The 27,955-nt window shown below is 52.5% G+C and overlaps 8 protein-coding genes and 1 non-coding gene across 9 annotated transcripts; 4 read left to right on the top strand and 5 right to left on the bottom strand.

Moving 5' to 3' along the window:
- Window positions 1-2,395: 2,395 nt before the first annotated feature.
- BO85DRAFT_461246 (MFS transporter) lies at window positions 2,396-4,817 on the bottom strand (the record flags this gene model as incomplete). Its single annotated transcript, XM_025661772.1, has 12 exons — window positions 2,396-2,414; window positions 2,496-2,568; window positions 2,746-2,879; window positions 2,954-3,065; window positions 3,126-3,535; window positions 3,591-3,677; window positions 3,732-3,764; window positions 3,819-4,063; window positions 4,124-4,158; window positions 4,219-4,328; window positions 4,384-4,714; window positions 4,772-4,817. 12 exons carry the CDS (start codon window positions 4,815-4,817, stop codon window positions 2,396-2,398), a joined length of 1,635 nt encoding a protein of 544 aa, XP_025513538.1.
- Window positions 4,818-6,174: 1,357 nt separating this feature from the next.
- Window positions 6,175-8,021, bottom strand: BO85DRAFT_461247 (kleisin alpha; the record flags this gene model as incomplete). The annotated part of the gene is made up of 2 exons (XM_025661773.1): window positions 6,175-7,686; window positions 7,758-8,021. 2 exons carry the CDS (start codon window positions 8,019-8,021, stop codon window positions 6,175-6,177), a joined length of 1,776 nt encoding a protein of 591 aa, XP_025513539.1.
- Window positions 8,022-9,015: 994 nt separating this feature from the next.
- On the top strand, window positions 9,016-12,824 carry pmr1 (Ca(2+)/Mn(2+)-transporting P-type ATPase PMR1). The gene is made up of 4 exons (XM_025660584.1): window positions 9,016-9,060; window positions 9,200-9,545; window positions 9,671-12,155; window positions 12,208-12,824. Exons 2-4 carry the CDS (start codon window positions 9,438-9,440, stop codon window positions 12,780-12,782), a joined length of 3,168 nt encoding a protein of 1,055 aa, XP_025513540.1. The 5' UTR covers window positions 9,016-9,060; window positions 9,200-9,437; the 3' UTR covers window positions 12,783-12,824.
- A 137-nt stretch (window positions 12,825-12,961) lies between these two features.
- On the bottom strand, window positions 12,962-13,033 carry BO85DRAFT_t189. The gene has a single exon. It is a non-coding gene; the product is annotated as a tRNA-Arg (tRNA).
- A 64-nt stretch (window positions 13,034-13,097) lies between these two features.
- Window positions 13,098-13,509, bottom strand: BO85DRAFT_77594 (uncharacterized protein). Its single transcript, XM_025665654.1, has one exon. The coding sequence runs from the start codon at window positions 13,354-13,356 to the stop codon at window positions 13,129-13,131; it is 228 nt and encodes a 75-aa protein (XP_025513541.1). The 5' UTR covers window positions 13,357-13,509; the 3' UTR covers window positions 13,098-13,128.
- Window positions 13,510-17,799: 4,290 nt separating this feature from the next.
- BO85DRAFT_77607 (ammonium transporter) lies at window positions 17,800-20,246 on the top strand. The gene is made up of 4 exons (XM_025665655.1): window positions 17,800-18,174; window positions 18,233-18,564; window positions 18,622-19,213; window positions 19,270-20,246. The coding sequence occupies exons 1-4, from the start codon at window positions 18,066-18,068 to the stop codon at window positions 19,911-19,913; spliced, it is 1,677 nt and encodes a 558-aa protein (XP_025513542.1). The 5' UTR covers window positions 17,800-18,065; the 3' UTR covers window positions 19,914-20,246.
- A 536-nt stretch (window positions 20,247-20,782) lies between these two features.
- Window positions 20,783-23,572, bottom strand: BO85DRAFT_425414 (Golgi transport complex subunit COG4). Its single transcript, XM_025658074.1, has 2 exons — window positions 22,330-23,572; window positions 20,783-22,281 (listed from the first exon to the last, which is right to left on the bottom strand). The coding sequence occupies exons 1-2, from the start codon at window positions 23,518-23,520 to the stop codon at window positions 21,004-21,006; spliced, it is 2,469 nt and encodes an 822-aa protein (XP_025513543.1). The 5' UTR covers window positions 23,521-23,572; the 3' UTR covers window positions 20,783-21,003.
- A 518-nt stretch (window positions 23,573-24,090) lies between these two features.
- Window positions 24,091-25,340, top strand: BO85DRAFT_376540 (SIR2 family histone deacetylase; the record flags this gene model as incomplete). Its single annotated transcript, XM_025656228.1, has 2 exons — window positions 24,091-24,213; window positions 24,327-25,340. 2 exons carry the CDS (start codon window positions 24,091-24,093, stop codon window positions 25,338-25,340), a joined length of 1,137 nt encoding a protein of 378 aa, XP_025513544.1.
- A 796-nt stretch (window positions 25,341-26,136) lies between these two features.
- BO85DRAFT_490167 (putative hexokinase Kxk) lies at window positions 26,137-27,923 on the top strand (the record flags this gene model as incomplete). The annotated part of the gene is made up of 5 exons (XM_025663646.1): window positions 26,137-26,176; window positions 26,261-26,387; window positions 26,473-26,491; window positions 26,579-26,986; window positions 27,048-27,923. 5 exons carry the CDS (start codon window positions 26,137-26,139, stop codon window positions 27,921-27,923), a joined length of 1,470 nt encoding a protein of 489 aa, XP_025513545.1.
- Between the last annotated feature and the right edge of the window lie 32 nt (window positions 27,924-27,955).

Genomic DNA, 27,955 nt, shown 5'->3' on the forward strand with positions numbered 1-27,955 from the left:
GCAGCGGCGCAATGCGAACGACGCTGACAAGAGGAGGGGAGATGATATATACGAAAGAGGGGGGGGGGGGAAGGGACTAACAGGAGGGGTATGAGAAGAGGAGGGGATAATCGAATGCAAGTGGTTAGGAAAACGCGGGGAAGGATTGGAGGGGAGGAGAGACAAGAGAGAAGGAGGAGAGAGAGAGGAAGAGTCACTTCCAGTAGTCAGAAAGATAGTAGAGAGTAAGTAAGAGAGCGCGACCGACGGACTAATGGACAAGGCAGAAAAAATTCATGACGAGTTTGCAGGCAATTCAAGAGTTCAACACGAGCTGCTTCTTCTTGCATGTCTTGTCAGGTATCGTCCCGGGTGAGTCCAGTACGTTACCATACCGAGTGAGAGAGTCGCGTGTCTGTCTGTTCGCGCAATGACTGGGAGCTGACTCCCCATGCATTAAGCATTAAGCTGCTGGTTCTTTCATATGAGTCTCTATCTATACCCTTATACTATCTATTCACTCATATAAAAGAACCAGCGACAGCTTACTGCTCTGGTGGTCTTAACTTCCGAGGCTAGAACCCAAATTTGGAGTCCTCAAATCCAAGGCACTTCGGTACTGGAAATAACCACGGATACATACATGAGCCATGAGCTTACATGTGCTTCCACGGCGTCTCCGCATGTGACGGCAACAGAAGCATCGCATCGGTTTCATTTGACCCGAGTATATCTCAAGTCAAAGAAGTCTATCCATCTTCCTCCTCAGAGAGAAGATTAGTAGTCGTAAATTAGCAGTCTTACTGTAATTGATCAATTACTCAAACAAGACAAATACGAGCATCAACTCAAATAACTGACAAATCCCTTAGACCCGACAAACTTGCCCTCTGCCTCCAAACAGTCTATACCCGTTGGGTACATACATACCAAAGCATCGGCGAGGACGATGGCGACCATTATGCACATCGGCATACCTATGGACTTGACTGGTTTCGGCCCGTGCCGATAACAAAAAAAGCAATGGTCTATAAGTAATCTCGGGGACATGCAGTCAGTTTCTGATTGATGTAGATTTCCAGAAAACTCGGAGTAGAAGAGCCTAGATACTTGACAGGAATCCACTGGCCACGCGAGATTCACACCCTACTAGACTACTTAGAGACACCGAGCAACCACACCTTAACTATGTAGCTAGACAGCACGAACCATGACAGCATGTCTACTAGCCCCAAAGTTATCGCTCGCAATGGCCAATGCAGGTCTGATTTAAGTAATACCCAAACCCACATACACCATGTCTTACATATGTAGTCTATCAAGTATCAACTCCATCCCCTCTCGCACCTCATCGCAAGAAAAAACATGTAGTAATGAGCATCAAACACGAAGTTGAAACCCACAAGGTCATTACAATACCGGCGTCACTACACCCCATCTACTACTAGTAATCTAGACTTCTTCAAAACACAAACAAATCCCTCAACTATCACCCGACTCACCAATCACAACTCTTATCCTCCAGCCTCTTCCAAATCGAAACAATCTAAAAGTCATAAATTCGAATCCTCCAATGGATTTTCATTGCGTGCTTGGAAATGAGCCATTTCTTGCCCTTTCTGTCCCGGGCGGGCCCGATTAGTGGCCCGAGATTTCCCGAGGGGTTTGTATGAAGACCCTTCGTGTGCTTCGTATTGCTTGGGTGAGAATGTGTGTGGTGTGTGGTGGCTGTGCTTGAGGTTGCCGAGGTTAACTGACCGACTATAATATTTGTTATCATGGGGTTGTGGCTTAGAATATATACTCACCTAATTAAAATAACTTGCTGCGTTGGATGTCGTGGTTTGGGGAGGACTGCTTTGCAGGAACTATAGTGGGTGGTCGCTTCTTCTGTGGTACGGGTGAGCTGCAGCATAGTATCTTACGTAGTTGGAACGGTGTTTTGCATGCGTATAACGGTATAACCATGCTCATGGAATCGTTGGTATTCATGCTTCTAATCGACTAATCACTCTATAACATTATGGTCTACCTTGAAATAACCCTCATGCTTTGTCCGCTGTCGCCATGTCTATCCGTCCACTAGAAACCCGCGTATGCATATCCACCAATCCGAAAGTTGCTGTCTATTACTGACCGACTTTTGAGAGTGTGCCTAGGAAGAGCTCGAAGCGTGTAAAAAAAAATGAGAAGACTGCGCTGCGTCATATGGCATCCTGATTTGGACAAGGAACCCGCAGCTACTTTGAGCTCCTGCCCGTCCCTTAGGTGGGTATCTACCGTGCAGCAAATCGGCTCTTCTGCCGAATCCGATTCCCGTAGCGGAAAAAGATATACCTGCCCGTCAAATCATGTCAGTGAGAATGGTCACCTATACACCATAAACGACTATCAACTGGATGGGGAGGTGAACAGCCTAAAGCGTGCCGTTGTGACTGCAGCAGTGCAATAACAACACATCCACCAGTGCAAAGAGGAATGATTGGGTTTGAGAAGGATACAAATCATGCACTTACGGAAACGGTGCCATGACAAGTGTCAGAAAAGCAAGCAGCGAGGTTGCCCAGTGATAACCCAGGTTGTTGTACACTAAAGCCAGCAGTTAGCATGTGGCGGTCAAGGTGTGCTGTGTCATTGGGCGAAAGCATCCACGGTTATATATAGACCAGTGTGAATAGTAAAAGTGAGTAGTGTTCAGTGAACGTCACAGTCTACCTCGGTGGCAGTGACACGACGAATACCATATATCACAAAAAGAGAACTCACTCTGTATGCCGAAAAGTGGAAACACTCCACCAAATATGGAGCGGGCAAAGCTGTTTGCCGCTAAAGCGCTTGCTGCATAGGTTGGATATGCATCAACTAAGAAGGTGAAGATTCCCGAGTACACAAGAATCGTTCTAGAAGATGAGAGATCATTGTAAGTGACAAGAACACTGAGATGGCCACTTATTCAAGACACGAAAATACCTACCCAGCTCCGAATAACGCACTTCCAATGAGAGGGGCGATCCAGTGTACTTGAGGGTAAATGGTCCAGGCAAAGATGAAGAGCCCGACGGTAACAAGTGGACCTCCAGCGATAGCTGTATACTGACCGTTAGAGCAGGCTAGTCAGGCTGCGGACAGGATGACATATGACATACCTGGCGGAAGCCGCCACTCTGGTTGGAAATCATCAGACCTTCCCACAGCTTCTTGATGTTTCAATTCCAGGCGTGTGTAGTTGCGACGCCAGAAGGGGTCTGAGAAAATGGCAAAGAGCATGCCGACGAACAAGCCTAGGAAGCAAAGGCCACGCTGCCACAGCTCAAAGCCATATACACTCTCGAATACCAACTGAAACGCGCCGAAGAAAAGATAGAGTATGCCCAGCAGGATGGCAGAGAAGATGCACAGGTTTAGGCACATGGGCTCTAATGTCAGAAGCAACAACGGCCTATAGATCGACCGCAAGACGGTCTGCGCAACCGAGCGATCCATCATCTCTATAGGCGCTATCCATCTATCGTCACCGGTTTCCTTACGGAGCTGCTGTGCCTTACGTCTCAGAAGCCTAAGAAATAAGTCAGAGGAAGTTGATATTTCCGCAGGTCTATGCGGGCCCTTACACTGGATGGTAAGTCTCCGGAACAAAAAATCCGATGAGGACTAATAAAACCCCGGTCCAGATGAGAAGCACATAAAAGGTCCATCTCCTATCGAGTACAGGTAGTCAGCCTTATCCAAGTTTGCAATATCAGGAGGCATACCAAGTTGTGAACTGATTGATAAACCCGCCAACCCTGCAGAAATCTGTCAGTTAATATCAAACGGTATAAGTGTTGTCGATGACCTACAATGGGCCAACCTCAGGACCGATGAAGGGGGAACTCGTGTATAACATCATCGGTGCGCTTAGTTCATGCCGGGCAAACAGGTCACCGACCGTGCCTCCCGCTACACTCAGAAATGCGCTTCCAGCGATGCCATTGAGAAATCGGCATACAATCATCGTCTGGATGTTTTTGGCCACGGCACATGGTATCAGCCATACAAGGAAGAGCGTGAACGAGCAAATGTAGATCCGTCTTCGACCATAGAACTGTCAAAGGTCAGCTTGTTAGCAATCACCGTGAGCATGAGGCTTGGTTTTTGTACAAACCTCGGAAAGAGGCCCTAATAATAGTGGCCCGACAGCTTTGCACCCATGTTAGTATATCGCATTCCATAAGGTCTGATAGTATGGCTCTAACGCACCAAGACCCCAGATAAATAAGGATAGACCCAAGGTCGCTACCTCCCGAGAACAACCAAATTCTTCCATGATCTGGTCATAGGTGACAGTGTACATCGAAGAAGTGCAAGTACTACAGCTATCAATCAGCACCGAACCAATTGCAGTAGCTTCAGGATCTGACCTACACGCAGAGGGAGCCTGCTGAGCATATGATCACAATAAGCCAGCGTCTGACCGTGTTGAAATTTCTTGGGTTCATGGGGTCATTGTCATCCCAACTGACTACGAAGCCTTCTGAGGCATCAGAAGCTTCCTCATCTTTGTTGCTCAGGACCCTCTCCGCAACAGCTTCTTCATCGGCATTCTGGATGCTATAGCCGTCGTTCAGGCTCCAGTTGCGTTCGAGGGGGTGTGATGAAGCAGAGTGGTGTCTGCGCAGCCGCTCTTCATAAGAGGAATTTCGGGCAGTGATGGGAGCGAACATGCCATCAACATTGTCTTCCAGCTTCTCTACTTCTGAGTCACCTCAATCAGCTTGCTCTGCACATGAGAAATGATCACTTGTGAACACACCTGTGCTTTCTTGCGAGCTTTCCGCCCGCTCGGTTGCTGAAGACATCACTGTCAACAGGACTGGGATGTCAGCTAAGTGCTGCTTCTTCTCTTGTTATCAAATCATGGGGAAGTGAGTGGTCACAATCGTTTTGAGATAGTGAGGATCACCAATGCCGACCGGGGAATTTCACCTGAGACCAGCCGATCTGCAGCGGAGATTTAACCCGTTCACCAGTTACAGAGTTTGGCGCAAAGCTTGTTAAAGCTTGGCTGTGACAAGAAGAATATAAGAAGGAAAGGAGACCAGACTAGCCCAAAACACCACACTGGAGTGTACTTACGCGTTGTTTGGAAAGACAATTAAAAGAAGATCTCAGGCAGTCTTTATATTGTACGATCTCAGCAGCCAATTCGACGGTGGGGACCAGTACATATGACACGGGACGGCGATTAGGAGTATGGAGCGTTCCAGAGTCACGGTAGGAGGCTGAGTGGGTTAGAAGGATGACGAGAGAGAGGGAAAGTCGGTCGAGCTAAGGGTGGTTAGCTCAAGTGTTGCTGATTGCTTGGGGGGAAAGTTACTAGTAAGTAGTAGTAGTAGTCTCGCCTCTCGGCCTCGGAGGAGAGCCGAGTGAGCTCCAACTGAGGGAAGAACACCCCGAGCTGCGAGCTACTACTTACTACTTACTACTCTCAGATGCTGGTCCGTTAACCGTCAGTCAACCGTTTGAGTATCAGTGAGTATGCATTGAGACGTCAGTGTTATAGATATGGAGGAGGGACCACCGCAGGTGAGAGATTCCGCAATGATGACTACTGAGATACAGTACTAATGTTACTTATCTACTATCTACCTATCTATATCTTCCCCCCGGGTCCGTCTTGTGTTTCTCCGCAGCGTTTGCGGAAGCTTTCCCCACGTGGAGCCCGCCACCCGAAAGTCATCCATGCATCCGATTACTGTACACTACTAACCGTGTAGTACTTACTACTTTATAACTGGATGTGATAGTATCGATCTGACCTATGTTGAGAATAAATCTGAGGGATACGCCTAATGCGCATCGCTGGGCTGGTGTATTCGAGTTCTTCTATTACACTACGCTACCTAGGGTCCAATCATCATGTTTCGCCCAACGACCAACAGGGCATCATTCCCAGCCCTCCAGCAGAATCATAATAGCCACCTTTTCAGTCCCGGAAGAAAAGAGTCAAGTCCAATAAATGAAGAAAGAGAAGTAGAAGAGAGTTAAGAGAAAGTTGAAGCCAGACCCCTTAAACTCCAAAGAATTCACACAGGATTATCGCCCCATACAAAAGCCAAGAGATTCCCGGGGCAAGCCTGCCCACACGAAAACAAAATCAAAATCTCAAAGAGAACGCAACTGTACATGAACACGACGCCGGAGTCATAAGGTCCTTTAGGCGGTGGCCTCAACGGGCTGCTGCTCTGCCTCACCGCTGGCCCCCTCCTCAGCCCACGAGCCCCAGAGGGCTCGCTTGCCACGGATCTTCAGAGGTCCACCCACAGTCTCCGGTCGTTGTTCAACTTGTACGGCGTCCTTGGTGGCCAGCACGAGGACCTCGAAGAACATCTTGGTAGCGTCCGCCTTGGATGCCTTCTTCTCCGGCAGCAGATCCTGGAACTTCACGCTCTTCTTCTGCTCGGCGGCAGATTCACCCAGGCGTTCCCGGAGAATGTGGACGGCGTGCTTCGTTCCAATCGACACGGGACCACTGTCGGCAACGACCGTGTCGTCGATATCCTCCAATGGTTGGTTCATTCCTTCGTCATCACTCAGGCGCAGAGCCTGGTCCTCCTCATCACCGGGGAACTCGATTTCGGAGCGTTGAAGCAGGGTAGAGTCAAGACCAACTCCCTCATCGACCGGCACAATGGCCTCTTCTTCGCCAAGCTCCAGGGCCGGCGCAGTGGCCGCATCCACATCCATGTCGGCAATTCCACTGTCGCGCTTCCGCTTCAGCTCACCCGCCTTCCGGATGGTATCGAAAGAAAGCAAGTCACGTAATTCCGGAGCCCAGCCACGTCCCCGGCCCGCACCAAGCACATTTGAAACAAAATCACCATTCTTCTGCATGTTCATCAGAGTCAGAAGCACGGGGTCCCGAGGCAGCCACGAGGAGGGCTTCATGATTTCCTCGCGCGTCAAGTACTGTTCCCTGACATCCTTAACCTTTTGGTCGGTTTCCTTGTCCAGTGGCATGAGAACGACCTTGCGGCGCTTTGACGGTTGCTGTTGCTGATCATGCTTGGCGGTAACTGCATCATCTTCTTCAACTTCGACATTCTCGTCTAATTGAAAGGCTTGAGACTGTTCAAGGTGGTCTAGCTCCTCGTTCGCCATTTCGGTCAGGACACTCTCGCGCTCGATTTCATCATCGTTGAGGGCAGGCTCATCGTGATCATCGCCGAGGTCCATGGCGTCATCCGTCTGCAGAAGGTTATGGGGTAGAGCGTCGTCACCCAGATCCATCTTATCCAGGGGAGCATCATCTTCGCCAAGGTCCAGTTGCAAGTTGTCGACATCGTTGAATTTGCCCCCATCGCTGAAGAGATCTTCCTCCACGGGGCGGGGAGCCGGGGCATCTCGACCCACTTCCATACTGAAGTCGTGGCCGAGTGGTGTTTCATCTTCGCCCAAATCCAAGTCGACCAGGGTGTGGTCCTCGAGGTGCGCAGGTTCTTGCGAAGCGGAGCGTCGCAAGCCAGTATCCGGGAGCAGCTGACTACCAAAATCCATCGAAGAACCAGGATGCTTACCCTCAGGTTCGAGGTTGAGGGTTTGCGGCAACAGGAGGGAGGAGTCCAAATTCATGAACAGGTCGGATTCGGTCAGCACATCGGGCAAGGTGATACCACCAGGGGCAACGACCGTAGTGGTCAAGTCATTGTTGTTCGTCAAACGGAAGGCCTAAGTTTTAGGAAGAGTTGTCAGCGACGGAGGGGTCGGAATATGCCAGAGGGGTGTAAAGGAGCACCGACCATTTTGATCTTCATCAAGGCCTCATTGCAGTCATCCAGCAGATAGCGCGCTTTGCGGCTGTAGATGCGAACCACGCCCAGAAGCAGTTGACCACTCAATCGCAAAGCCATGGGGGCTTGGCCTTGGTCCACGATCGCACTGACACTACTTTCAATGTCGGATTGTAAGATGTGCGACTTGGAAAGCTTGCGCTCCAGGTTGGCCGACAACCAGACGCGGGCCAGTGGCCCGGTCTTTGACAACAGGGTCTCCGAGTAGAACATAGTAGCGGGGGGAGAAGGGGAGATAAATCAATTCAAGAACCAAATGTCGCAAGAATAAGATCCAAGAAGACAAGAGATAGTGCAGTAAGAAGAATACCCCACCCAGAGCGGTGGCTGTTGGTGGTGGTGGTGGTGGTGGAAGTCCCGGGCAACCAAAACGCCTAGGGACGCGCGCCGTATCCAGAAAACAAAAAGGATCAGCGACGGGTGCTCGGCCCCCTACGGGCAGTGAGCGAGGAAGGAGTCCACAGTATGGTTCCCGTTCAGTCCGACGACGGGTAGCTTGGGTAATGAATAAAGGATCGCGCAAGATGCGATCGTGAAGAGACAAACACGCCCTACAACGGATGGTTGGAGGGGAAACAAGAAAGAAGCCAAAAAGGGATTGGCGATAGTGGGATGCGAAAATGGGGAGTTGACAGGGAAGGAGAGAAAAAGAGAGGGGGCTGGGGTTGGAGGGGAGGAGATTGTAAGGTTCGAAGTCGCAAAAGGTGGGAGGGAAACAAGAAGTGGGAACTTTGGGAAGGGAAAGAGTAGAAGAGAAGGAAAGGCGCGTCGACCGGCCAGCAACAGTTGATTGACTGCCAGGTTACTCAGGCTGGGGAGGAAGGGAGTGGTAACTGGTAAGGTTAGGTTATGTTGCCCAGCCTCCTCTTCTTCTTCCCGTCTCTGATTGGTGCGTATTGATGTGGCTGGGGTCACGTGTAGTAGTCTAGCTTATGTCATTCATAGATCACCTGAGCTGTGCTGACTCATAATGGGATATTCATGCTCATTCCACTAATCCCGATATGGACAGCTCGGAACAACGTGTCATCCGATAAGGCTAGGCCGCATCGGGCAAGGCATCATCAGCCGCACCGCCTAAGGATGAAGCCGTCAATAGAAAGAAGAAAAAGAAATCCCAAGGAGAAACTCAATGCCTGAAGGAGAAGGTCGTGATTGAAGATTACCTGCTCCGGGTCATGATCTGGATTTCTCAATAAGACAAGGTTTCTTTGTGTTCTTATCGACAAAAATACTAAAACTACTTGACCGGGTGGGTTCTGTTCTCTCCTCTCTGTCTACTCTGCCCCGAAGTCTGGCCCAGTCCTCCTCTCTCCCTTCCCTGGTCGCCGTGTCCACTTAGCGACCTTTCCCCCCCATCTGGGCTAACCAATTGACGATTATTGATGCAGTTACGGCCAACTCGCGTCAAACCACCAGGAGAGACTGTGGCTTTGCCCATTCGCCGGCCTTGTCGATTTTTCCCCCAGAGTGATTACTCTCACATCTTATTTCCTCCTCCCCCTGAAAATAAGAACACCTCGCTCTCTTTAATTAATTTATTCCTTCCTTACTGTTCCTGACGGGATGCTAGCAAGTGGTGTCTGATATATACCTGGGCCTATTTTCCGTTTCGACAAAGCATGAGAGATGTCAAGGTCCGCAACGCCTGCGCTCCCTTTCCATAATGCCCAGATCCCCGATTCGAGACCGAGGTCGACAACCCCGGCGGACGTGCGCTCCAGTACTTCCCCTTCTGTAAGTGGCTTGCCTGTCTGTCTTTTGGTCCTCTCCGTGTGTCCAACTACTTGTCTCTTGCAATCTGTCCCCTCTGCCGTCTCCCTTCCGTCGGCGCGGCTAACTGGGTCGCCTTGCGCGGATAGACGTCTACCTCGACATATTCGCTCTTAGATCCTCAAGAGACCGCAGAGCGCTTACAGACCTCCCTCGTCCATGGCCTCAATCCCGCCGAGGCCGAGGTGCGCCTGGCACAAGAGGGCCCCAACGAACTCCCGCACGAAGAACCGGAGCCCATATGGCTCCGCTTTCTCAAGCAATTTAAGGAGACGTTGATCCTCCTCCTTTTGGCCTCCGCTGCGATCTCCTTTTTCATGGGAAACTACGATGATGCAGTCAGCATTACCCTCGCAGTCACAATTGTGGTCACCGTCGGATTCGTTCAGGAATATCGGTCGGAAAAGTCTCTGGAGGCACTGAGTCGTCTGGTGCCGCACCATGCGCATCTGATTCGCGATGTTCCCTTGAATGGCCCTCCAGTCGCCGGCACCATCCCGCCGGCTCCTGGTGCGGAGATGGAGTTGCAGGAGCTGCGAAGCAAGAGCCCGTCCATCTCCACTGCCGTCAAGGCCTCGACTACCGTGCCTGCCACGGAACTCGTGCCAGGTGACCTGGTCCTCTTCACCGTCGGAGACCGCATTCCGGCAGACATCAGGATCACTGCCGCCACGGATCTCTCCATCGATGAGTCCAACTTGACAGGCGAAAACGAACCGGTTGTCAAGTACCCCGATGCCATCCGCAGCCCGAAGCACCTTCCTTCGCACTCCCCTAAGATTGTGAGCCCGCCTCGATCGCCATTCTACGACGCCCCGGCCAGTGGCGCCGTGGGAGCCGACATCCGCTTGAATGAACAACACAACATCGCTTTCATGGGTACGCTGGTTCGGTCGGGATACGGACAGGGAATTGTGATTGGTACCGGTGCGAAGACGGAGTTTGGAAGCATTTCCGCCTCCCTCCAGGAAATTGAAAGCCCGCGGACGCCTCTCCAGCTGTCAATGGACCGTTTGGGCCAGGAGTTGAGTTACATCTCGTTTGGTGTCATCGGACTGATTGTTCTCATTGGCTTGATCCAGGGTCGCAAGCTCCTCGAGATGTTCACCATTGGTGTTTCGCTCGCGGTGGCTGCGATTCCAGAAGGCCTCCCTATTATCGTTACCGTGACGCTGGCCCTGGGAGTGCTGCGCATGGCTAAGCGAGGAGCTATCATGCGCCGGCTGCCGAGTGTCGAAACGCTGGGCTCCGTAAACGTCGTTTGCAGTGACAAGACCGGTACTCTGACTCTGAACCACATGACAGTTACCAAAATGTGGCACTTTGACTGCCCCGAGCCTTTTGAGGTCCATAATGATATTTCCTCCTTGACCCCCGGGCCTGCAGCGCGGACCGTTCTACGAATCGGTAACATTGCCAACAATGCCAGACTATCTCGCGTGCATGCCAACTCTCCGGCTAGCGCCTCTTCTGCCGCGGTCTTGTCCTCCACGGACGACAGGGCTTCTGGAAGTATCCGTAGCAGATGGGTTGGCCAACCTACTGACGTGGCTATCTTGGACTTGCTGGATACATTCGGCGAGGACGATGTGCGTGAGCGTATCAGCGCCCGTGTCGCGGAAACTCCGTTCAGTTCTGAGCGCAAATGGATGGGTGTGATCATTGGCAACGGTACCTCCGGTGACAATGTGGCCTATATCAAGGGAGCCCTCGAGCAGGTATTGACTCGGTGCGATACTTACTTGACCAAGGATGGCCGTGAGGTTATCCTGGATGAACCACGGCGCCAATCGATAAGGCACGCAGCTGAGCACATGGCGGCAGAGGGCTTGCGGGTCTTGGCTTTTGCCAGTGGAGCAGTTAGGGATACTTCGAGAGGAAGAGCGTTTGGCAGTAGATCGGGTACGCCCGTGTCCAAGTCCAGCCAGAGTGATGACGATGACCGGTACAATGGACTAGTCTTTGCAGGCTTGGTGGGCATGAACGACCCTCCGCGCAAGGACGTTCACAAGTCCATCCGGCGTCTCATGGCTGGAGGAGTGCGGGTCATCATGATCACGGGAGATGCGGAGACGACCGCTGTTGCCATCGCGAAGAAACTAGGAATGCCGGTCAGTGACGCTCCCGGATCACGGCCCGTCATGAATGGGCATGAGATCGATCGGATGAGCACACAGGAGCTCGCGCAAGCCATATCCTCGACCTCGGTCTTTGCGCGCACCAGCCCGGACCATAAAATGAAGATTGTGCGTGCTTTGCAATCTCGCGGCGATGTCGTGGCTATGACCGGCGATGGCGTGAACGACGCCCCGGCACTCAAGAAGGCGGACATTGGTATATCGATGGGCAAGCTGGGCACTGATGTTGCCAAGGAGGCAGCGGATATGATCTTGACAGACGACGACTTTTCGACCATCTTGCGTGCCATCGAGCAGGGCAAGGGCATCTTCTACAATATCCAGAATTTCATTACCTTTCAGCTCAGTACCAGTGTTGCGGCACTGAGTCTTGTGTTGCTGAGCACCACCTTGGGCTTTAAGAATCCGCTGAACGCCATGCAAATTCTGTGGATCAGTGAGTTTATCTTCCCTAACATGCTTGAAACACTGCTAATTTCGACTCTTAGATATTCTCATGGATGGTCCCCCGGCACAGTCACTGGGCGTGGAACCCGTTGACCCGTCCATCATGAATCGGCCACCGCGACCCCGGAATGCCCGTGTACTCACGAGGCCACTCGTCCAGCGGGTGCTCACCTCCGCGATGATGATCATGCTCGGCACTCTGGCCATCTACATTCACGAAATGGGCGATGCCGATGACACCGCCAACCCCGGCGTACACTCCCGCGTGGTGACAGCCCACGACACCACGATGACCTTTACATGCTTTGTGCTGTTCGACATGTTCAACGCATTGACCTGCCGCAGTGAGGGCAAGTCGGTGCTCCGTGGCGAAATTTCTCTCTTTGGAAACAAGATGTTCAACTACGCCGTTCTGGGCTCGCTCGCGGGACAGGCGTGTGTGATTTACCTTCCCTTCTTGCAGCGCATCTTCCAGACGGAACCTTTGGGCTTTGGACATTTGTTCCGGCTGGTGTGTATTTCGAGTACCGTATTTTGGGTCGATGAGGCCCGCAAGTATTATATGGCGTTGAAACGACGGGGCACGGTAGGGGTGGGATACAGTGTCAATGTCTAATAGATTAGGTTATAGGTTATATGTATAGATGTTTCCGTTATACTTTGATGTCAGTATTGACAATCTACTTGGGCAGTAAATTAAACCAGTGTGTAGATTGGAAAGCTAGTAGGTATCCGTAGCATTAAAAAATAAAACATTGAGGGTGAGGGAGAAAAAAGAAACAAAGCAAAAAAGAATGACCTACGCAGGACTCGAACCTGCAATCTCTTGATCCGTAGTCAAGCGCCTTACCATTGGGCCAGCAGGCCAGTTGTTGAAATACTGGCCAGTAAATTAATATATGAGCCACAACAACACAGCAATATGTGTGGTCTGCTGGATACAATCACTAGGAAACAGTAGTCTAACCATGATGAGGATGCTTTAGATGAGTACTTAGTAGTAGTAACCCAGTGTTACATGTGCATAGTACTGCGGACTTGCCGTTACTAATACTAGTGGTAGGCTCGCTACTAAGGAAATGCTGTCGATGATATATATATTTGCCAGAACCGACAGTGGTTTGACTGGGAGTTAGTGAGCTAAGTATAGCTGGCTGACGTGCTTTGGCTCTCAGATTCCTCATCAGCATACAGCGGTCAGCTGCAGGGAGAGGTACACCAAATTGAGGTATCACATCCAAGCGCACGTATGCTGGTTCAAGAACCGGTATGTATGTTTAGGAACCGGTACTATGTAGGGCCATTGAACGGGCGCATGAAACACCGGGATCCCGGAAATTCGGGGCCAGAGTAGGGAGAGGACCAACGTCGGGATAAGCTAGGGCTTTAAATGCTCGGCACCTCAAAGCGAAGACCCTTACCAGCAAACATTGCATTTCAGCAGAAGCCGTGGAAGTAATAAGGTAGAGTGGTTATTGATACCATCACGGTTCACCATCAAGCGGAACAGCATACCAGCGGCAACAAGATCCGTTCCCGTCGTCTCGGCATGCTCAACCCCGAACCCAGATCGCAGAATAAATCCGCAAGGGGCGATTGGCCCGGACCCTGGTGCCCATTTCTAATGAATCTCCGGAAGCAGAACATTCTCCGGACTGAAAGAATGATCTGGGACAGACTCATGGCCGTGCATCTGCAGCAGACGTCGAATTAGGGCTGGCAGGACAATAAATGTTAGGTAATGGTGTCTGGCCATTGGTCCCTGCAACGAACAGGCGACAGGCAAACCCATGATTGGCGCGCGCCCGTGACCGTTGATGATTTTAGCTCCGGTGATGGGCTCATCGTCCACTCCGCCCTTGTGTCTCCTCAGTCGATCACCATCGTAGCTTGCCCCGTGGCATGAACCGGGACCCGATAGTGTGGTTCCCTAGGGGGTCTGTGAGGGCACGTGGTCGACATGGATGTGTAGTTTATTTTCATGTCATGCAGCAGTCAATATTTGAGTCGTGGCATACACACGGGCCATTGTGTCATGTTATGGCATGTCTGTGATGTCTTGAAAGGACAAGGTCATGCATGGCCACCCACGCAGGGAGTATATATCACCCCCACAAAGGAGTAGTCCAAATAAGCATCGTTCAGACTAAGATGCAGGAACTAGTAAGGAGTCAAAGATCAGCAACCAATTTAGTTACACGATATGCAGTAACATCCAACCCACCTGATAGAGAATACTATCATTTTACTCGACAAGAAACCCCAGAGATAAGGGAGCTACTAGTAGTGCAGCGGAGACGGGGTCAGGTTAGTTATATGGAGACACGAGCACATGGAAGGAATCCTTTTTTTTTTCTTTTAAAAGAAACTAAAGATAGACACCAGGTACTAGTGTAGTTCCTATCTCCAGTATTTCTTATCTCGTTCTACTCTTCCCCTGAACTAAAGCATTGAGGAAACTGGGGACAGCATCTACTTATGAACTACTGCTAGACCGGTTTGGGTAACGTGCTATCAGCAGGGCACCAGGGATCCCGGGGAGCACAGGTCCGATGTAGGATCATCTATCTACTATCTAGTATCTACTAACTATTATCTACCGTAGAATGACTCGGGACTTCTGTCGGCTGCTGATAGGCAAGCCGGGTTGGGTTGCCTAGTGTAGTCCCACCCCACGCGACTGCTAGTCGAGGTACCCATCCATGCTTTTGCGTGCATTTGTCCGCCCGGTCTGGGACTGTCATACAGACGTAAGTGCGATATCATCGTATGGGGGAGAGTAAGCAGAGTGACATATCCTCCGATCTGAATAACTAGCCAGTTAGAAGCAGTCGAGTACACACCATAAGACAATTGATTTGCAGCACACACATCTATTCCATGTAAATTTCTGTGTAGGCAACACACCGCATCGCAGCACCCTCACCATCGGAATCCTCCGAGCCAAGAGCCAAGCAAACGCAGCCCGACTCGCAAGTTCATTCATCCCGTCCCCGTATCTCTTCTATCTAACTGCTACTGGACTAGAGCCTGGCAAACCTCCGAACCGGCGAACTGCGCGACCCAACCTCGAAAGCCCGCCCGTCCGCCCGCTTCAGGCCTACCCAATTCCTGAAACTCCCGAGCGGACATCGGGTGAAACAGGAATGACAAGCGGACTATCATTGGCCAAGCTTCGTCGTTATCAGCGCGGTGGAGCTGTTCGAGGCTGAGCTAGGCCGGATCGGGCTCCGGCGGGACCCACCCCGGATGCAGGTGGCGTGCAGCTGCCCTTATCGTGACCTCCTAGCCAATCGATTCGGAGTGGTGATGAGCTGAGAGAAAATGGAACTGATAAGAAAGGTCATCTTGAGTTTTCCGATTTCCACGGAATAGTTAGGCTTTCTGGTCGTGGGGAACTGGATGGATTGAGCATGAAACGTGATGATCTTGTTGTCTTGTGTCTTGGCTTCAAATTGGCAGTTTACTTCAGGTTTGCCTAGTATGGATAGATGGATAGAAAAGTAGGATATCCCTTTCATTTCTGTTTTGGGATGGATGTATCAGACTGGTTTTATTATTTCCCTGGTACGTTGTACTCTTCCTTACATGAAAGACGCATTTCTGCATGTGAGACGAAGTAGGGTGCAAGCATGTGCCTTCCTGCCTGTCTGCCTGTCTGCCTCAAATTCGAGCCAGATCAAACACAATCAGTACCCCTATCTATCTACTAATCTGGAACAGGTTGCCCATTCCTTTGCCGGCCCAACTCGGCAACAGATAGGGCCCCAGGCCGCGAGTATGCGCTTTGTAGTAGCTCTGGAATGTGTTCAGTCTGTTATCATTGGGCTTGAGGGTATGCGTGATAGATAATCGCCAGCTGTCGGAGTTCCGCGTGCGCGCATATCGAGTAGATACATAAAGTAAACAGAAGCCCCAAGCCCGAGGCCCCCGGATTGCGCTGGTGCTGCTCTGTTTCTTCTCCCTTTTCCTCCTCTCTGCATACGGAGAGATGATGATCCAGGAAGCAGTAGACTATGCGGTGGGATGAGCTGGTCTATGCGGTCCTACAGTCCACTTACTCGCTGTCGCGTGGGCATCATCGACACATTTGATACCATATACCATACCGTATACTGGAGATTACAGCTTACTATACAAGCAGGGAAACAGCATGGAACCTAACCGGGAGGCTATACGAACCCTCTCCCCTGGGACGACTTTGCAGATTCAATGGGTCGGGGCCTGGACCGACGCTCTTCCCTATCCACTGGAACCTGAGCAGGGTGGCTGTGTGAATGAACACTCAATATGAATTGAGTTGAGATGATGATGATGTTGCTGCTGCTGTTGCTGCTGCTTATGATGATGATGAAACAGATCAATCCAACAGGCTTAACCGAGGATAGTATACCAGGACCCAGCCGGGGCTAAAGTGGAAATATGACGGGGAGTTTTCGCCACCGACTTCTTTGGGAATAATTTCTGCAGTCCTCCTCAATCGGCGGCGGTCTTGGCCGAGGGCGGCAGTTTTGCCACGGACCCAATCAAGGGCCCAGAGCAAATACTCATTTTGCACTCACTGCAGAAGAAATCACTAACTGACAGGTAATTGGGAAACACAATTGATGTTTGTATAGGTGTGTGTGGTTGTCAAGAACTTCTCACGATCTGTCAACTTTGACAGTGAAGCACACGCAGCAAAGAAAAGTCTATCCTCCTCGTTCCATCACCAACAGCAGCACCAGCAGCGGCATCCATTCCTCCGCCGTTCGCCAGGAAACGCAACCAGTGGATTCTGAATGGGTTCTGGTGGATGATCGTCGGGCCCGAGTTTATTTTATGCCATTTGATTTTTCACCTTATCTCTCGCCCGACTCAGCGGCCTCCCATTTGGGCCTTTTTTCTCACTATCTTTATTTTATTTGATTTGAATTATTTTCTGGCGCCTCCCTCGCGTGGTGGAAAGAGAATAAATTATTGTTTTCTGATTATTTCCCTTTTCTTTTTCTGACTATTTACTGGAGACTTGAAATTTAGACTTTTTTCGTGTTCCCTTTTAAATCTTCCTAGGGTCTTCTTTCTCTCCCACGCGAGGCTAATCTGGAATGAATTGAATGAATGAAGTTTCAAGGGCATATCAACTTATCATCCACCCGCCAAAAAGTCATCACTAATAGATATTATCGACGGTCGAGGTGCTCCACCCGCGCCCAACGTTTGAGCAAAGTTTAGGGACTTTTCCTCTCCTCTTCCAGCCTGGGCATTGACACCAACCTATTATCGCTGCTATCGGGTCGGATTGGTAAAAGCGCAACCTCGTCGCAGGTTTGAGGTCCCACTCCGGTGCCTTTCCAGAATCTTGTCTGCCCGGCCGCTCCACTCATCGGCCATCTTCTGCTTCATTCCTCAAGTCAGCGCACTCTTATTTATATAGTCGACGCCCTCCGCGCCCCCCGTGGCGGTTTTCCCTTCTCCACATCCGGCGGAGTCGACAGTCTGCAGCATCCTTTCCCTCTCTTTCTCTCTCTCTTCCTTTCACGGCATTCCGTCTTACATACCCGCTGCCGGTCCTTCAATCGACTCGCCCTTCTTCCCTCTCCCTCTCTCTCTGTCTCTGTCACTTCCCTCCATTCCAATTACTTCTCAAACCTCCTCTCTGTGTCACCTCCCTTTCTCTCTCCCCCTTTCGCCCTTGCAGATACTCTATTTCGCCAGTCCCGTCTTCGATCTTCGATCCCGATCTCGCTTCTGCAGTTCTTGCCGCCACCCACCCGAACTACACCCTCTCCACCACCCGCCTGTTCTCGGCCTGAGAACATTCCTCGGCGGTGGTGACTTCACATTCACAACGCCCGTCAGAAGCTCATTTCGACCCGTCAATTCCTCGTGTTACCTTCGATAGTTTTTCTTTCCCACCATGTCGGACAAACCTGGCGTCTTTATCCCGCAATATGCGTCCTACAACTGGACGGGCGCTCCCTCCGACTACGAGGCTCTCACGACCAACGATATCGGTGGCGATTCCAGTTAGTTACTCTGCCTTTGTTGGTCGTTTTGGCTTCCCATGACTCACCTGTTGGCTAGGAACGGAAAACTTGAACAAATGGTTTCAATCCGGAGATCAAGCATTCATCATCGTGTCCTCCGCCATGGTGATGGTCATGATTCCTGGTCTCGCTTTCCTTTACTCCGGTCTCGCGCGCCGCAAGTCAGCTCTGAGTATGATCTGGGCTTGTATGGCTTCGTTCTCCGTCGTCACCTTCCAGTGGTATTTCTGGGGTTATTCTCTCGCTTTTTCCCCGACTGCAACCAACGGCTACATCGGTAACCTGCGCAACTTCGGTTTGATGAAGACATTGGCCGATCCTAGTCCGGGCTCCCCGCTGATTCCGAACCTCCTCTTCGCTTTCTATGAGGTATATCACGATCTTTAATGGGGACTTTACAATTCATAGCTAACGCACCTGGGATAGATGCAATTCTGCGGAGTTACGGCAGCAATTATCATGGGAGCTGTGGCCGAACGTGGACGCATGCTACCCGCAATGGTTTTCGTCTTCATTTGGGCCACGATCGTGTACTGTCCTCTGGCGTGCTGGGCATGGAACACGAACGGTTGGGCCTACAAGTATGGAGTTTTGGATTACGCTGGTGGTGGTCCTGTCGAGATCGGGTCTGGTCTGTCGGCACTTGCTTACTCCATGGTCCTGGGCCGTCGCCAGGAGCGGATGATGCTGAACTTCCGCCCACACAACGTCTCTCTCATTCTACTCGGTACCGTTTTCCTTTGGTTCGGATGGCTGGGGTTCAACGGTGGCTCGGCTTTTGGAGCGAACCTTCGTGCCACCATGGCTTGCTGGAACTCTAACTTGACCGCGGCCTTCGCCGGTATGACTTGGGTTCTTCTCGATTGGCGCTTGGCTCGCAAGTGGTCCATGGTCGGTTGGTGCTCCGGTACCATCTCGGGCCTCGTTGCGGCCACTCCGGCTTCTGGTTTCGTCCCTCCCTGGGCTAGTGTGATCCTCGGCGTTGTGACTGGTATTGTTTGCAACTACTCCACCAAGGGTAAGTCACGCAGTTGCTTGACAATTATCCCGTTCAGACACTGACTGAGTTTACAGTGAAATACTGGATCCGTATCGATGACTCTATGGATGTGTTCGCGGAACACGGTGTTGCGGGAATTGTCGGTCTTATCTTTAACGCCCTCTTCGCGGACGATGCGATTGTTGGACTGGACGGTGTCAACACTGGATCAGGATCCGGAGGTTGGCTGATCCACAACTACAAGCAACTCTACATTCAAATCGCCTATGTCGTCGCTACCTGCGCCTACTCGTTCGTCATGTCCGCCATCATCGCCTACGCCATCAACGCCATTCCCGGGTTGAAACTGCGTGCCTCGGAAGAAGCCGAACTGCTGGGTATGGACGACGACCAGCTGGGTGAATTCGCCTACGACTACGTTGAAGTCCGTCGTGACTACCTCGCCTGGACCCCTCAGCAGCACAACCAGCTCGAAGACGGCCACCAGATCCCCGCCGCGGCGCGGTACGGAATCGGCGAGCACAGTGAGATGATGCTGGACGGCCACGCCCCGGTTGGTGTGGACAGCCGCGGATGCAGCGAGGGTGACTCGGGCATCCAGGAGCTGAAGATGCAGCCTGCGCCGAGACAGGTAGCAGAACACCACGCGCCGCATGAGCCCGAGCCGGTCGAAGAGCCTATCCCGGCGACTCAAATCAACGAAAAGGTGACGACCTGAGTCGGACTTTCCATCTTTTCTAACTTCTTAATGTCTTCTGTCTTCTTTTCTCTTTCTGTGATATCCAGCGATGCCTTTCTTATTAGCCCGGCTGAGCCACTTTTCTTGTTTGGTACATGTATTACATTTGGCGGCGATTTGGGTTGGCGTTTTCCAGGGACAAAGCCCGCGGGTTATGTATATCTACCTGTTGGGTGGATTGTATATATTAGGTTATAGCGGGGGGTTATTGTTTATTTTTGACTATGTTCGTTTCCTAGATCTTGCTTATGGAGTGATACCAGTACATGCATAGATAGTCAATTGATCCATCCATAACATATACCCGTCACACCATTCCGACTATGTAGATGTAGATGTCTGAAATCACCTAGCCTAGACGCAAACACAGCTGACAACGTGACCCCGGTACTACCCCGGAATTGCTACCAAATACCCCACGGCGGTACGGAGTAAACAGATATATGCGGAGAACTCGACCTCCCTCCAAAAACAACATCCCCCAACATCGAAGCTGTCGGATACATACAACGAACACGTGACCGAGAAAACTAAACCTTTCATATACGCAGCGTGCTTGACCCAATCTATAAAATATCTAATATAGATACAAAAAATCCATACATGTATGCTAAATGTTCTGTATGGCCCTCATTTCCTTCTTCCTGTATATATATGTGGGGGGGGGGGTGTTCGGATGTATGCATGTAGAGCCTACCTAGCCCTGAATACGCATGTATTTATGTATGTGATCGCTGTTCATCATTCCGTAACGTCATGAATTGATTATTGCTGCAGAATATTCCTTCGGTTCTGGAAGTTTGAAAGGAACAAGGTAATCACGTAGTATGTTTAGGGCCTGGAGTTATGGTAAGATAGATGACTTGCTTGGTATGTGTGACATGCTAAGGTACTATATACAAGAGAACACAATACGTATGTATTTTTTCAACAAGACGACGCTGTCAGAACTTATGTTATGCGGTTGTAGAAAAGGTAACAAGGGCTAGAAGCTCTGTCTCTGCCAAGGAAGGGCTAGTAATATGAACAGGAAGAATGAAGAAAAGTGGAAGGTGAAAAGTGAAAGAGATTAAACCCGTCTCACCATCCCTCTCACTCTCATCCTCTCTTCGCGACTCAACTTATCCACCACTTCAGCTGTCTCTCCACCTCGGAGAACATCTTCCCACTCGTCTTCGTCCATGCCCATGACCAGAACCATCTGCAGACACCGCGTGAACGCTTCACGGTGCCGGTACCGACCTGGTGCCGCTTGCGTGCCGCCCACATCGACAGCGGCGCTGACCACCCCGGATACGTCGCGCTCGAGGCGAGTGGCGCCCAGGGCGTTGACGCGGCCGTGATAAGACCAGAGACGCTTCTCCAGGAGCCGGGAGAGGTAGGCGATCGTGACGGTGAGGAGACGGTCAAAGGCGGATGCGGTGAGGATGCGACTGAGAGGGAGGAGCAGTTCGGTCCAGGCGGCGGCGAAGCGCGGGCGGACGAGCTCTGCGCGGCTGGTGGGGTCGTCGTCATCTGGGACGGTGCCGTCGGCCATGTAGTCCGGATCATCGGAGTCGTAGTCATGGTAGACAGTGCGGGTGGGGTCGGTGTCTTCGCGGGGTTGATACTCGATGTCGCGGAAGGCGTCGGAGAGGATGGGCCGGAGACGGTGTTTGATGACGTTATTGAAGACAACTTGAATGCCGTCTGTAAGGAGGTCGGTGACTTTGGACTCGAAGGAGGCGGAGAGGGATTGGAGGGTTTGTGTGGCGAGGCGGGCTTCTTCTGGGACGGGGAAGAGGGAGCGCAGAGGGTCGGTCTCCTCGACCTGGCCATCAGGGCCGATGGACTTTTTGGGCTCGGTGTGGTTTTGTAGGATGCGGCGGACGTAGTCGACGGCGACGTCGAGGTTGTTGATGAGGACGAGGAAGGAGATAACGAGTTGCTCGGGAGGTTGGCCGCCCTGGACGGCGGCGCGAGGGTAGCATTCGTCACGCATTTTGCGCTGGGTCATGCCGATGAAGTCGGAGCCAAGAACGCGCGAGAGCGTGGGCACCACGCTGGTGACGACGGAGATCTGCGACGTGACGAGAGACTGCTGCAGGACCTTGTTGACGATGTACATGATGTCGTCGACAGCGGACGTGATGTGCGGCGGCTCGGATTTGAGCGGTCTCTGCGGGTTCAAGGTCAGGCCAGAGGGCTGTTCGTCAAGCTGGAATGCCTTCTCGACCGACCGGCGGAAGAAGAAAGTGGTCATGGTGTTGAACGGAGAGGCCAGGCGGTCGTTGATCTTCTTCGCGAGGGTCGATTCCCGGAGGAATTGCGGCAGGGCGAACTTCTGGTCATCATCCGTTTCCGGGGGCTGGACTGGGTCAGTCAAGACGAACAGAATGCTGTGTGTAGGACTTACATTGCAGGTGTCGGCCAAGAACCGGCAGTATAGGGACCAGCGACCAAGCATGACAGCCATCTCGTTGAGAAGCCCGTCAATCTCCTTCATATCTACGCCCTCATCATCGGCCGCAGCGGCATCGCGTACGGCAGGCGAGTTGGAGCGGGGTGTTCCGCTGCGCTGCGGAGGGAGAAAGCTCTGCACGAGGAAAGTGAAAGCGTAGGACTTTGTGTCGGTCAGCTTTCGGTCAACATGACGCTCGTCGCTCCATGTGTCCAGGATGATGCCTCCTTGGACATCGGCCTCCAGCTGCAGACGCTCAATGACTCGGTTCATCTTACGCGGGCCGTAGTGACGCTCCACCAGGCCGCCGTGACCGTCGATGATCTGGGCGATATGTTCGAACAGCTTGGTCAGCGCATTGGCGTAGAAGAAGCCGTCCTTGCTTGGCGAAGCCCCTGTGCCGGCATTGAGGTTGGATCGAGCTCTCGCCGCCACACCTTGACAGACATAGCGGCCGTAAACATCCAGACCCACCTCGGAACGACCGATGAGGGGGAAGAGCTTGAAAAAGCGTGTGATGCGGGCACCGTTGTTCTCCTTGACGGCTTTGTCGAATTCGCGCAGAAACAAGCCACAGAGCGATTCCGCGGCGTTATCAAGCGTGACATTTGGCGGATCAGGCACCTCGGCCGTCGGCACCATTTCGGCGGCAAAGGCCCCCTGCGCGACCTCCGGGGGGATCTTAGAGGCCCGGTTCAGATAGCTGGCGGCGGTCTCCCAGTCCTGCGGCGCACCCATGGAGCCTGCGACGCCCAGCACACAGGCCTTGAGCTCGGAGACCTGTTCGACCACTTCCAGGGTTGCCTTCACGCGTGATTGTTCTAGATCGAGGCGACGGACGGCGCTGGAGATGCGATCGGCGGTGGTTGCGGCATCGGCCAGCATGCCATGGCTGATGGCGCGGGTGGTGCTGGTCTGGGAACCGAGATGGGCGCGGAGTAAGTCGAGTCGGCCCAATTCGCGAGAGAAATCCTTCTGGGAGGCCACGAGGGCATCCAGGCGAGCTGTAACAGAGGCCTCCTGGTGGTGCAGGTGCGACAAGGTGGCCTTGATCTCGGCAACGGAGCTGGCATTGAAGATGTCCGGGGCGGGATGCGAGGGAGACACTGCATGGCCATTGGCCACGCCGGCCGTGGAATTGGACATTGCCTGTAATCAGACAAGGGCGAGATGGACCGGCGATAATACCCAGTTGATCACTCAGTAGCATAGAGGGAAATGATGAAGGGAAAGGAAGGCCATCTGGCACTCGGCCCGCAGGCGGTGAGCAGCTGGGGAGCTGCCTGAGCCCTGAGGTGCTGCAGATGCCTCAGAATAATGGCCACCAGGTTGAAGAGTGTGGAAGAGAGAGAACAGCCTCGAGAGCTGCTTGAGATCCACGGCATCCTCTCATCATTGAGCTTAGGATTGACATGGCAGGAATTAGATTGATTCAGGCGTACAAAAATCACGGGACATAAGATATAGATACCTCAGGCCGCCACAGGGGACAGGCAATTCTGCCGATTGCTGCATTCGACGTCATCTTCAGATTTCCAGTCGCACTTTTCGCTTCACGATATCGACGCATCAACCCGCTGTCTAGCCATTGAACTGCTTTAATTCAAGCACTTTCTTCTTGGCGACAGGAACTTGTCGTATACCGTCATCATTGGTCGCCGTCGCAAACCCCGACACCAGCACGCCCGACCCCGAACAGGTCGCCGGCCACGCACCATGGGCAACGAATCCTCGACCCTGGTGGACGAGCACACACCTCCATCGGTGCTGGAGGCACGCAGCATCGAGGCGATAGCCAAATATGTCGAGCAAAAGCCCGTGAAGCGCGTGGTGGTGATGGTATGAACTTTCCCCTTCCGATTACCCCTCCCCCGCACTCTGTCAGATCGAGAATTCTACACCCCCAAATTTGAGATAGAGGGGAATATAGCTAACAGGAGGTACGTCTACAGGTCGGAGCTGGCATCAGTACTTCGGCCGGAATTCCCGATTTCCGTTCGCCTGATACCGGCATCTACTCGAATCTCGCCCATTTGGACCTGCCCGATCCCGAAGCCGTCTTTGACATCAGTTTCTTCCGCCAGAATCCCCGCCCATTCTACGCCCTGGCCCGGGAACTTGCCCCGGGTCAGTTCAGACCCACAATCGCACATTCGTTCATTAAGCTACTTTACGACAAGGGGATGCTACTGAAGCACTTCTCGCAGAACATTGACTGCCTGGAGCGGCTGGCGGGGGTGCCGGGTGATAAGATCGTCGAGGCGCATGGGAGCTTCGCGACACAACATTGCATCGACTGCAAAGCAGAATACCCCGAGGACTTGATGAAAGAGGCTATCACCAAAGGCAAGGTTCCGTACTGTACTCAGTGCAAGGGGCTGGTGAAGCCCGACATTGTCTTCTTCGGAGAGTCGCTGCCGGCTGACTTTTTCGACAACCGGGAGCTCCCCGAGCAGGCGGACCTGTGCATTGTTATGGGAACCAGTCTACAAGTGCAGCCGTTTGCCAGTCTGCCCGCATTCGTTAGTGATGGAGTACCCCGCGTGCTGATCAACATGGAGCGGGTCGGTGGGCTGGGATCCCGCCCGGACGATGTACTGGTGTTGGGTGACTGCGACACAGGGGTGAGACGATTGGCACGGGCGTTGGGCTGGGGCAAGGAGTTAGAAGAGCTGTGGGAGAGGACGAACCCGGACCCGGCCGCACGGGCGGCGGAGAATGCATCCCCACAAACCCGGGAGGAGCGGCTGCAAGATGAAGTGGACCGGCTCACAGAGGAGGTTGATCGCACGTTGGGAATTTCGCAGGCGTACCAGCAGCGAGTGCGGCAGCATCTGGAGCGACAGTCGGGCACGCACGCGGAAGCAGCGGGTAGGAAGGAGAAGCAAGCTGCAGAGGAGAACGACCGGATTGGGGGATTGGCTCATGTCTTCCCGCATCTGGCGCGGATGCAGGAAGGGAGGTGAGAGGAAAAAGCAAAAGTAAGAGAGATCACATGGACCAGATGGGGATGGAATGGATGAGAAGGTCCGGGCGAGATGGCGTTGGGTGGCTGGAATGGAGAGGTTGTGAGTGGACGAGACCAGAGAGATAGATGGTTCCTGGAGCTTCTTGGGATTTCGACGGGAGTCAAGATGATGGAAGGGGGAAAAGAAAAGAAATTAATTGGGATGGCTATAGGATAATGATACACATGATGTTTTGTAGTAAACTGGTTGATAGTAAACAAAAGAAGAAGAGTAAGATAATAGTGAATGAATTGATTGAGTTAAAGAGGAAGGAAGGAACCAAGAAAGAATGCGGGAAGAGGAAGCAGCAGTGATGGAGTACATACATAGTACATAACTTACATTCCTCCGTAGCAAATTGTCTCCCGCAAACAACATGACAGCTCTTAGCTTCATGCTATACTTATCTTGACATTGACACGTAGGTAGAGCCCCGAACTACTTAAACTCTGGAGATATTTAATCTACGAGGAACGACAAGACATGAAGCGGCGAGACACCCAAAGCAACAACCGGTGAAGGCGATCCTTCCTCCACTGCGGGGCCCAAAACACTAAGTAACTTATTATTATTACTTACGTCTCCGATTCTGCTTGCTGCTGTTGCCCCACGTCATTTTCACCCCCCCTCGATCCTCTCTCATCCCGGTTTCTAACTCTGTTCTTCTCCATCTTCTCCTCGATTTCTTTACTACTGTTCTTTATTTTCATCTACAACCTCTCTCTCCCCCATCTAATCATCTCTTACCGTCATCATGGTTGGAATCGGTCCTAAGCGTCCCCCTTCCCGCAAGGGTAATACAAAGCTCTCCCACCTTTTCCCCTCCATTTCTCGGGATGCCGATCGCTGACCCGATGGCTGCCCCTCTGCTTCTCCAGGTTCTATGGCCGATGTTCCCCAGAACCTTTTGCAGCAGATCAAGGACTTTGAGGAGCAATTCACCGTCGATCGCTCCAAGCTCAAGCAGATTGTCAACCACTTTGTTAAGGAATTGGAAAAGGGCGCGTCTTTTCTCACTTTACCCGCTTCTAATGCGGCCCGGAATGCATCACTCCGACTGACTCTATTTCTTCTATACAACAGGTCTCAGTGTCGAGGGCGGAAACATCGTAAGTGCTTTGGCTCATGACATGCATCAATCGACTCAATTCGTCCGTTTCCTTCGTCCCGACTAACCTCTTTCTCCCCCCACCCAGCCTATGAACGTCACCTGGGTGATGGGATTCCCCGATGGCGACGAACAGGGTACTTTCCTCGCTCTCGACATGGGTGGCACCAACCTGCGTGTCTGTGAGATCACCCTGACCCAGGAGAAGGGTGCTTTCGACATCACCCAGTCCAAGTACCGCATGCCCGAGGAATTGAAGACCGGTACCGCCGAGGAGCTGTGGGAATACATCGCCGACTGCCTGCAGCAGTTCATCGAGTCCCACCACGAGAACGAGAAGATCTCCAAGCTGCCCCTGGGTTTCACCTTCTCCTACCCCGCGACTCAGGACTACATCGACCACGGTGTCCTGCAGCGCTGGACCAAGGGTTTCGACATTGATGGTGTTGAGGGCCACGACGTCGTCCCTCCGTTGGAGGCCATCCTGCAGAAGCGCGTACGTCAATTCCCGATAGCAAACCACGCAAAGTCTCTGAGCTAATGTAGCAATTATCCAGGGCCTGCCCATCAAGGTGGCTGCGCTGATCAACGACACCACCGGAACCCTCATCGCCTCTGCTTACACCGACACCGACATGAAGATCGGCTGCATCTTCGGTACTGGTGTCAACGCCGCCTACATGGAGAACGTTGGCTCCATCCCCAAGCTGGCCCACATGAACCTGCCCGCCGACATGCCCGTGGCTATCAACTGCGAGTACGGCGCTTTCGACAACGAGCACGTCGTGCTGCCCCTGACCAAGTACGACCACATCATCGACCGTGACTCGCCCCGTCCCGGTCAGCAGGCCTTCGAGAAGATGACCGCCGGTCTGTACCTGGGTGAGATCTTCCGTCTGGCCCTGATGGACCTGGTGGAGAACCGCCCCGGCCTCATCTTCAACGGCCAGGACACCACCAAGCTGCGCAAGCCCTACATCCTGGATGCCTCCTTCCTGGCGGCCATCGAGGAGGACCCCTACGAGAACCTGGAGGAGACTGAGGAGCTCATGGAGCGCGAGCTCAACATCAAGGCTACCCCGGCGGAGCTGGAGATGATCCGCCGCCTGGCCGAGCTCATCGGTACGCGTGCCGCTCGCCTGTCGGCCTGCGGTGTTGCCGCCATTTGCACGAAGAAGAAGATCGACTCGTGCCACGTTGGTGCTGACGGCTCCGTCTTCACCAAGTACCCTCACTTCAAGGCACGCGGAGCCAAGGCTCTGCGGGAGATCCTGGACTGGGCTCCGGAGGAGAAGGACAAGGTGACCATCCTGGCGGCCGAGGATGGATCTGGTGTGGGAGCTGCGCTGATTGCGGCGCTGACCCTGAAGCGGGTCAAGGCCGGCAACCTGTGCGGTATCCGGAACATGGCCGATATGAAGACCCTGCTATAATGACCTGGCGCACATATTTTCGAAATTCTTTG

This window comes from Aspergillus piperis, assembly GCF_003184755.1.
Source record: "Aspergillus piperis CBS 112811 unplaced genomic scaffold BO85scaffold_15, whole genome shotgun sequence".
In the NCBI taxonomy this organism is placed as follows: Eukaryota; Fungi; Ascomycota; class Eurotiomycetes; order Eurotiales; family Aspergillaceae; genus Aspergillus; species Aspergillus piperis.

What these genes read in the sequence shown, in the direction of transcription:
- pmr1 (XM_025660584.1), top strand. Translation starts at nt 9,438, where the DNA reads ATGTCAAGGTCCGCAACGCCTGCGCTCCCTTTCCATAATGCCCAGATC. An exon ending in GCTCCAGTACTTCCCCTTCT is followed by an intron (nt 9,546 to 9,670) that starts GTAAGTGGCTTG and finishes TTGCGCGGATAG; the next exon opens with ACGTCTACCTCGACATATTC. An exon ending in CATGCAAATTCTGTGGATCA is followed by an intron (nt 12,156 to 12,207) that starts GTGAGTTTATCT and finishes TTCGACTCTTAG; the next exon opens with ATATTCTCATGGATGGTCCC.
- BO85DRAFT_77594 (XM_025665654.1), bottom strand. Translation starts at nt 13,356, where the DNA reads ATGCTGATGAGGAATCTGAGAGCCAAAGCACGTCAGCCAGCTATACTT.
- BO85DRAFT_77607 (XM_025665655.1), top strand. Translation starts at nt 18,066, where the DNA reads ATGTCGGACAAACCTGGCGTCTTTATCCCGCAATATGCGTCCTACAAC. An exon ending in CGATATCGGTGGCGATTCCA is followed by an intron (nt 18,175 to 18,232) that starts GTTAGTTACTCT and finishes CCTGTTGGCTAG; the next exon opens with GAACGGAAAACTTGAACAAA. An exon ending in TTGCAACTACTCCACCAAGG is followed by an intron (nt 19,214 to 19,269) that starts GTAAGTCACGCA and finishes CTGAGTTTACAG; the next exon opens with TGAAATACTGGATCCGTATC.
- BO85DRAFT_425414 (XM_025658074.1), bottom strand. Translation starts at nt 23,520, where the DNA reads ATGTCCAATTCCACGGCCGGCGTGGCCAATGGCCATGCAGTGTCTCCC. An exon ending in TCTTGGCCGACACCTGCAAT is followed by an intron (nt 22,282 to 22,329) that starts GTAAGTCCTACA and finishes GACCCAGTCCAG; the next exon opens with CCCCCGGAAACGGATGATGA.